Source organism: Hordeum vulgare, chromosome 7H (genome assembly GCF_904849725.1).
Source record: "Hordeum vulgare subsp. vulgare chromosome 7H, MorexV3_pseudomolecules_assembly, whole genome shotgun sequence".
In the NCBI taxonomy this organism is placed as follows: Eukaryota; Viridiplantae; Streptophyta; class Magnoliopsida; order Poales; family Poaceae; genus Hordeum; species Hordeum vulgare.
The window spans coordinates 479,557,806-479,566,749 of NC_058524.1; the positions used below are offsets into that span (position 1 = coordinate 479,557,806).

An 8,944-nucleotide genomic window follows, 5' to 3' on the forward strand; every position below is an offset into this window, starting at 1 on the left:
TCCCTGTAAACAAACAAGTAGGGACTCGAAACTTATAAATCCCTATAAACAAACATATAGAGACTTATGACTTATAAGTTAGGACTTAAAAAAGTCCTAGGACTTATGAAACAAACATGGCCTAACTAGAGCTGGGTGTCGACTTCAGAAGGGCCTGGCATGATGGGCGGCGCGTTATGGTGGAGGCCTCTGAGAATAGGACCATGCCAGCTTCACTAGCCCCACGCCAAACGCGCCACGAAGGCACGTACCAGGCTACTAGCGACAATCACGCCAGCGCGCCACCAACCAAACTTACCAAGCACACTGACTGAGTGAGTCAGACGGAGGAGGCGGGCAACCAATCATGGCGGACGCGGGCGTGACGGGGGTGGTGGCGAAGCTGGGCGAGCTAGCGGCAGCGGAGGCGACGGCGCTGCTGCGGGTGGACGCGGAGATCCGGTCCCTGCGCCGGAAGCTGGCCTACCTGCAGGCCCTCGTCCGCGGGGCCGACCGCGCCCGCCGCGGCCGCGCCAACGAGCTGCTGCTGCTGTGGCTGCGGGAGACGCGGGAGGTCGCCTTCGAGGTCGAGGACGCCGTCGACGAGTTCCACCTCCGCGTCGAGGCCTTCCACCTCAGCGCCAAGGGCCGCCGCGGCTGGTGGCACGGCGCAGCCTTCAACCTGGTCCAGGGGCTCGCCACTCAGGTAAAACACCCCTCTCACCGTTCTGAATGCCTCCAGACCCCCTTAAATTATGCCAGTTATGCAAAATTATACACTACTTTTATTTTTGATGAATGTTGATGGGCTACAAATTAAGCAGTATAAGGTTGTGCAGGTTGTTGTACGTCATGGGCTGTCGAATCAGATAGTGAAGATCAATGAAAGGATCAATGAGCTGAATCAGAACAAGGAAACATATGCTATTGAGAGTTTTCCATCCGAAACATGGAATGCATCATCGATTGAGACTGATCCCGAGTGGTACGCTAGTTTTTGTTGTTCATTTGCTTACTTGTACTTGAGTTTGAGGTAGTAGTTTATCTTATTCGTGTTCTGCTAGCACAATGCTGTTTCTTTTTGTTTCATAGTGGTTCTTATTTCCATTTTCCTTTCTTTTGATGTGCATGCAAAAATGCAATAGTACATGAGTCGAGAGCTGCAAGGATATGACAATTCCATAGCAATGCTACTAAATGCAAGGATCTGACACCCTCGATTCTCGAACTCTCAAAAGAAAAAACCGTTCACTTTTCCCCTCTATGGGAACTCGGTGGTATTGGCGTCTTTGTGTCTTTTCATTTTTTGCTATTATCATGTCCGGGAGGACAAAAGTCGAGTGTCACCATTTCAGAAAGATCTGAGGAAATCACATGAAAATTACATAAAATGTTTAAAAAATCTAGAAAATTGACCAAAATAGATAGATGATTTTTTTTAATGGAGAACGGTAAACATTTCAAAGAATAGATTTAAATAAATTTTAATATTCAAGGAACTAAGAAATCGATAAAAATAAAACGAAAATTTGAAAGTTTCAGGCAAATAAAATTCGAAAAATAGGGATTTTTAACGCAAGAACACATTTGAACTAGTTCTTTTAAAGGTTAATAATATTACCCTCTTTTTACTAGAGTACTTAAGAAAGATGGAAATTGCAAAAATTAAAAGAGCTATAGCTCTGTATGACATATTTTTGTTCGCCATAAGAAAACTACCAATTTGTATTTTTCCTTAATTTTTGGACGAACCGTTTTTACTGATTTTCAAATTTATTTTCCTCTTTCTCCTATCTAAATGTTTTGGATTTTCTCTTGATTATTAAGATTATTATTATTTTTACCAAACTTTGAGTGGTACTGACCCAGCGACGTTTTTCCACATGGACACCATTCCAACGAAAATTTACACATAAGTGCCATGTCAGCCAAAACCACAATGGCTTCAGTAGGCAGGGTGAGGGGTTATGAAGTGAACTGTGGCTTGGCATGCCTATTTAGCTAGTCATTAAGCAGCCGACAAGCAAACACTCGTAATTTGGGTATGCATTTACTTTTCCATATCCATCTGAGGTAGGGATCAGCTTGATCTCCAGAAAAAGATGCGTGCCAAAGTGCTTGAAGATGTTTTTGTCCGAGACCGAGGTGTAATGCCATCTATCTGCAGGGTCATCAGATTGATCGCATGACTCAAGAATCACCTAATTGTCTCGCAGTTCTTCAAAAGCACAACCAGAGAGTGGGAGTTTGAACAGGTCAAAATACTTTCTGAGTATAGAACCTCTCAGACCAAAGTATCCTTATGCTTTTGCAAAGGAGAAGCTTCTAGGGAATTTCTCTTTAAAAATCATGCCATTCAACTGATCATTTCAAAAAAAAAAAGTGACTTGAATTTGCTTGGCAACTTGCCACCATTCTGTATTTGCCACTTCACTTGTGATGCGCTTCCACCAGGAGGAGTCTTTAGGGTCAGAACAGTTAGGAACAAGTCACTATAGTAGTCATTCATGCTAGCTTGATGCCTTGACCAAAGGGAGATCATGTTTCTTGCTCAAATTGCTGCAAGTTCTCTATCACGAGAGAGTCATTCCATATGTTCTTAATCTGATAAAAAAACCCTGAGAAAGTGGATGTCTGAAGGCAAACTAATCTGTATCTAAGTGTATTTGCCCTAAAAAATGTTCTGTTATGTCTCGGACTAGTTTGTTTGTTGATTTGGGATACTACTGTCACATCATGTACCTTGAGTATGTGTTAACAATATTACTTTGCACATTCATGTAAATTCAATTAATTACTTAATTATGTAGGGCATCCCTCTAAAAATATAGATAAATAATTGAATAAATATTTTATGTAGTTGAATATTGTAAGAAAATCGTATGATTAGTTAATCTAGGACTCTGTTCTGACTTCTGAGTAAATTTGACATGTTACTCTTTAGGATTGGAAATCTAGCTAGGTCGTACAGCATGGTGGTCGTATTGATAAAGCCGAGGAGACACTGTATATAGTGTCACATTCTAATTTTTTTGTGTATGAATAATTTGGGTTTGATCGCATATTTCAGCGCCGAACCCTTTATCAAGTTATTTTATTTTCCTCTCGTAAACAGTTTGTTGAAATAGAAAACATGTTTGACACTTTATGTTGTAAATCGACTATGTGTGTTCTAGAAAAGCATGCACACAGTAGTCCATTATTGGCAGTTAATCCTGATCAATTGATGCTGCAGGTACGAGGATGGATATGTTGAAGACTCCAGAAAAAGTGAATTTGAAACCCTCAAAGACCAAATCATTGACAAAGAGAAGATTGTTTGTCACCGTGCTGTCATCTCAATTCTGGGCGAATGTGGCATTGGAAAGAAAACACTTGCAAAAAAGCTGTACAACGACCCTGATATCTTGAGAAACTTTGAGGTGCATGCATGGGTATGTCTTCCACCACACATCAGGTTCACAGACTATGTGGAGACTATGTACAAGCAGGTCAGCTCAGAGGTCCCAGAAGCACCTGAAGAAGTTGACAAGGCAGCATTGGCACCTGGTGATGGAGAAACCACCAGTAAAGAGCGCAAACTTCGACGACGAATGCAGAACAGGCGGTACCTAGTTGTTCTTGATGGTTTGCTCGAAATCAGTGACTGGAACTCTTTGTTGGATGTCCTGCCAGATGAAAACAATGGCAGCCGAATCTTGCTTACGACACGCCTAAGTGTGAAGGAAATCAATCATATGGACCCGCGAATTGCTCCCCTTGAGTTGGGTTGCCTTGAAACCATACATGGTCAACAGTTGTTTTGTCGACGAGTTTTTGGAGCAAAGAAACCTCCAGAAATTTACAAGTGCAAATCTTACTATGAAAAAGTTCACAATATATCGTCAGGTCTTCCGCTAGCCATCATTGTGCTTGCTGGAGTATTACGATCAAAGGTGATTCCCATGGAGTGGGATGACGTCCTTGAGCAACTCGAGACCAATGATCAGCCAAAACCAGTTGGAAGTGTATGGTCTTTAGCTTTTGATGATCTGCCACACCATCTAAAGTCATGCTTTCTCTACTTTGCGTCCATGTCAGAAAATATTATTGTTTACCCAGATCGTTTGGTGCGTCTGTGGATTGCCGAGGGCTTTGTGGTGCCAAAGAAGGGAAAAACTTTGGAGGAAGTCGGGTTTGACTATCTGAAGGACCTTGTCTCAAGAGGACTAGTCCAGGTCATGGACAAGGATGCTGGAGGGCGAATCAAGCTGGTAGCCATCCACAATCTGCTTCATGCGTTCCTGGAATCAGAAGCACGGGACTCTGGTTTCCTTGAAATCCACCACCAAGCTAATGTCCTAAATCCAAATGCAGTGCGTCGCCTTGCTGTACACAACTATCTGGATTCATTTGTCAACATACCGAATGAATTTCCTAAGCTGCGTTCTCTTCTCTGCGATTTCGCAGAAGACCAACGCAGCAGCTCAATATATGAATCTCCTCAACCCCAGACACCATGGGGCAGCTTTTCAGAGATGTGCTTGAGAGCATGTGGAAGTTCCGACAGAGCTGGCCTAAAGACCATTCATGGGCTGCACTTCTTACAGGGCTCTAGGTTCCTACGTGTTATCGATCTGAATGGTTTGAAGATCCAAAAGCTGCCAAATGAGATTGGAAGCATAATCCACTTGAGGTACCTTGGTATTAGAAACAGCAACTTGGAGGAGCTCCCTTCATCCATTTCTAAGCTTGACAATCTCCAGACATTAGATGTAAGGAGAACAAATGTGAGAAGAGTAGTCGATGAATTTTGGGAAATTGAAGCACTGAGGCATGTGCTTGCTGAAAAAATCATGTTGCCTGATTGCAGAGTCTCCTTGAACAACTTGATGACCCTTGATGGCTCGGAGCCTTCAAATTCGTGGCACGACCAGATATGTCCATTGAACTACATGTTATGTCTCCGGTCTCTGTCCTTGTCTGGCATTTCGGAAACCCATACTAAGGCGCTGTCAGCAGCTCTCAGGAAAATGGAATTCCTTGTGAACCTCGACTTATCTGGTGAAGTGCTTCCGTCTACAATGTTCACCGACTCAAGCATGCGCCGCCTCCAGGTGCTGACTCTACATGGCAGGCTAGAAGACCTTGATGCTTCACAGAGCGACCGATATGTTATGCCAAACCTCACCATGCTCCATCTGCACAAATCCGAGCTGTCGCAGCCGTTCGTAGACAAGCTTGCAGTGCTGCCATCCGTCGCTGAGATGGAGCTCTTATACTGCTCATACAGTGGAACGACACTGGTTTTTCCTGAGAGGGGATTCCAGAGCCTCCGAAAGTTGAAGCTTATAAATCTGTGTACCTTGGAGGAGCTGGTGGTAAAGCCTGGCGCCATGCCAATGCTTTCGGTCTTAGCCATGCATGATTGCAGCAGACTGAAGGTTCTCGATGGTCTGAATGACCTGGAACACCTCCAAGAATTGGCGCTCTACAACATGGATGTGCTCGTTGACACTATAAAACTTGCAGACAAGAAGCTTTGCGACAAGATCAAATGCCTGACCGCACCCACAAAGGTAGACCGAGGAGTGCTTGCTGGTTCCTGGCTCAGAAATTTGGGGACACCGGCTATGACATCATCTGTCGGCGCAGCTCCAGAACTGCCCTGTGGTGATTTGGTGAGGTCTGGTTCTGTTGGGCGAAAAGCAACTGATGACATTGAGGTACACTACAGTTCCGGGGGCGCATGGACAAGGTTGGCAAAGGTGTAAACTTGTTTTCTGACCAGTGTATAGAAGAAACATGCCTTCGTGTTGCTTGCTCTATGATTTTGTGAGGTGTCATGTTTGCGATGGGTGGAGAACTTCTGATTACTCGCCGTCACCTATCTGATTTCTTGGTTTTCATGGAATATTGCGGAAGCAGGAAAAGGAAAAGAAAAGTAACTGAGAGTCAGTGAACAAGATCAGTATCCTGGTTAAGTGGGAAAGAAATTATGACAGGTTACATCGGACTGGGGTCTCACACAAAATGCATATGTGTTGCAGTGAGTTCAAATTTCACTTCCTAAGCATTTCTAAGCTGATAGATACGTTGATTTTTCTTTTCTGAGTAGCTAAAATAGAGTTTGTCATGTCTTCAGTCTAATGTCGTGTTGTACGTTTTGCATATTGACATGCCTACCTTGTAACTTGTTTATTAACCTTGTTAGCAGCTACAATGATCTTAAGGCACAGACGTTGGGTCGCTGAGTGCATAGCGTGTGGCTTTACAAAAGTGGGGGGCGAAAGCCTGTTTTAAAAGGATTTTGGGCATCTTTGGTTTGCAGCTTAAGGTTGCCACAACACCTTAGGCATGTTTTGATTGGTTGCCACAGTTGCGTCTTGCCACACTTCTCTAGCCAGATTGTTCACATGGCATAGGCTCAGATTTTTGTCAAATCTTGTCACACTTGCTGTGGCCATTTTGTTCGCTTTGCCTAAGCTTAGTTATGACGAAGTTAGTCATGATTGAAACATGCCCTTTGTCTGAATGTGAAGCCAAATGCTTGTATGCTCAGAATTATCTCATTTTGTTCGCTTTGCCTAAGCTTAGTTATGACGAAGTTAGTCATGATTGAAACATGCCCTTTGTCTGAATGTGAAGCCAAATGCTTGTATGCTCAGAATTATCTTTCGATGTTGGGAACGTGTCACGCCCAAGATGCGACCCTATCCTCAATTTGGCACGAGGGTCTCGTCAGGGATATAAGCGCATCTCGTCGTGTCACAAGAATGGATATCGTTACAAGTACATGTACTGAAAAGAAGAGATATATATATAGAATTTGGCTTACACTCGCCACAAGCTACATCAGAGTCATAACAATACAAATACATAATCATCATGAAGAAGAGCAGGGTCCGACTACAGACGAAAAACAAACGAGAAAAGAAGAACGACGTCCATCCTTGCTATCCCAGGCTGCCGGCCTGGAACCCATCCTAGATCGATGAAGAAGAAGAAGAAGCAACTCCAAATGAACAATCAACGCGCTCGCCTCAAGTAACCTTTACCTGTACCTACAACTGGTGTTGTAGTAATCTGTGAGCCACAGGGGACTCAACAATCTCATTTTCAAAGGTATCAAGACTAGCAAAGCTTAATGGGTGAGGTATGGTAAAGTGGTGGTGCAGCAGCGGCTAAGCATATATGAGGTGACTAAACTTACGAGTACAAGAATTAAGAGGGGGAAGATCTACGCATAGCTGACGTGACTACTGATGATCAAATGAATGATCCTGAACACCTACCTACGTCAGACATAACCCCACCGTCTCCTCGATCGGAGAAGGAACTCACGAAAGAGACAGTCACGGTTACGCACACGGTTGGCATATTTTAAGTTACTTCAAGTTATCTAGAACCAGTGTTAAACAAAGTTTCCACGTTGCCACATAACCGCGGGCACGGCTTTCCGGAAGATTTAACCCTGCAGGGGTGCTCCAACTAGTCCATCACAAATTACCACAAGCCGCATAGAAATCCTCGATCACGACACTCGCGATCTCGTCGGATTCCTTAGTGGAAAACCTGAACTCTGAGATTACCCAAAGCATCACCGGAATCCCAATGCACAAGATATCTCGTCAAAGGTAAAACTAATCCAGCAAGGCCACCCGACGTGTCGACGATCCCGATAGGAGCCGCGTATCTCGTTCTCAGGACACGACGGATAAGCGAAGCGTACGGTGGCGTGATAGAAATCTCCCGAGTTGCCCCGGGTTGGCCCCGCACGGTGCTCTATTTTGGACCAGCACCATCAGCACTGCTGTTAGAGCATATATCTCCATATGTGGTTTTGGTAATTGATGACAATTCCTATGGACTAATGGTTGCCTTAAGTTATATTTATAGGATTTGTCCATAGGAGCTTCCCGAAGTCCATCTATTGGGTTCAAGGAGTTTATATGTTGACCAAGATGTTATTCAAGTTATTATCCAAAGAATGGTCATAGAAACACTAGGTTGATCAAGATCTCAGACAAAGAGTAAATCAAGATGATCAACACACAAAGCGTATAAGATGTACCGAGAGGGATCAAGTGATCCCATGGTAAGGTAAGCATTGTCCATTACGTGTTTGTGTACTAACCCATGGTCTTTGTGAGACTCCTATGTGGGGGTTAGGTGTGTTTCCATTGGGCTTGCGTCAAAAGGAAGATCTCATACAACCCATGAAGGATGACGTCAAGTGGTGATCGTCATCAAGATTGTGGTGTGCAAGTTCAAGTGGATCAGCACGAATATATCATTGAAACTATTGTCAATGATCATGTGCTAACAAGGATAAGATCAAGATAAGCATTCCTGAGCACTACATGCTTGATTCTTGTGGATGTTCACATGGTGGATAGGACAAGATCAAGATAAGCATTCTTGAGCACTACATGCTTGATTCTTGTGGATGTTCACACATGGTGGACAAATGAAGATAAATACATAAGCTAGGCTTTCCGCATTGTGTATGGGAAAGCTACTTGAAGACTTCATCATGTCTTGCTTTCAACTTGAGCCAAGAAGGAACAACAACATCAAGCTCAGGTGAAAGGGCTAATTCAAAGGTATCAGTTCCTTTGACGTTAGTTGTGCGGAGTGATGATCAGCGAATAAAAGTATACACTCAAGTATGGATCATCAGTACTCTTTTATGATTCTTTAGTCCTTAGGGATCCCGCACTATTCAGAGGGGATCACAGGTTTTGCGATGAACTTGCTCAAACTACATCATCACTTTCTGCTCAGACCACATCTCCACTGTTTTATTGTTATCTGAAAACAGAACCAGTGCCTCGGACATCCGGCTTTCTCCGGACGTCCGAGGACCGGACGACTGACTAGTTCGGAAATCCGGAATCCTATACGAGTGAAATCGGAGCCATATAACTCGGACTTCCGGCTACCTCCGGACGTCCGAGGCCCGGATGTCCGGCCAAGTCGTGGA

General features: G+C 43.9%; 1 protein-coding gene across 1 annotated transcript; it reads left to right on the top strand.

The window, feature by feature from the left end:
* Positions 1–240: 240 nt before the first annotated feature.
* LOC123411232 (disease resistance protein RPP13-like) lies at positions 241–6,263 on the top strand. The gene is made up of 3 exons (XM_045104169.1): positions 241–685; positions 819–964; positions 3,215–6,263. The coding sequence occupies exons 1-3, from the start codon at positions 347–349 to the stop codon at positions 5,730–5,732; spliced, it is 3,003 nt and encodes a 1,000-aa protein (XP_044960104.1). The 5' UTR covers positions 241–346; the 3' UTR covers positions 5,733–6,263.
* The last annotated feature ends 2,681 nt before the right edge of the window (positions 6,264–8,944 follow it).

Excerpts from the sequence above, each read along its gene's own strand:
- LOC123411232 (XM_045104169.1), top strand. The coding sequence starts at position 347 with ATGGCGGACGCGGGCGTGACGGGGGTGGTGGCGAAGCTGGGCGAGCTA. Across the intron at positions 686-818 it reads TCCAGGGGCTCGCCACTCAG|GTTGTTGTACGTCATGGGCT; the intron begins GTAAAACACCCC and ends AAGGTTGTGCAG. Across the intron at positions 965-3,214 it reads ATTGAGACTGATCCCGAGTG|GTACGAGGATGGATATGTTG; the intron begins GTACGCTAGTTT and ends TTGATGCTGCAG.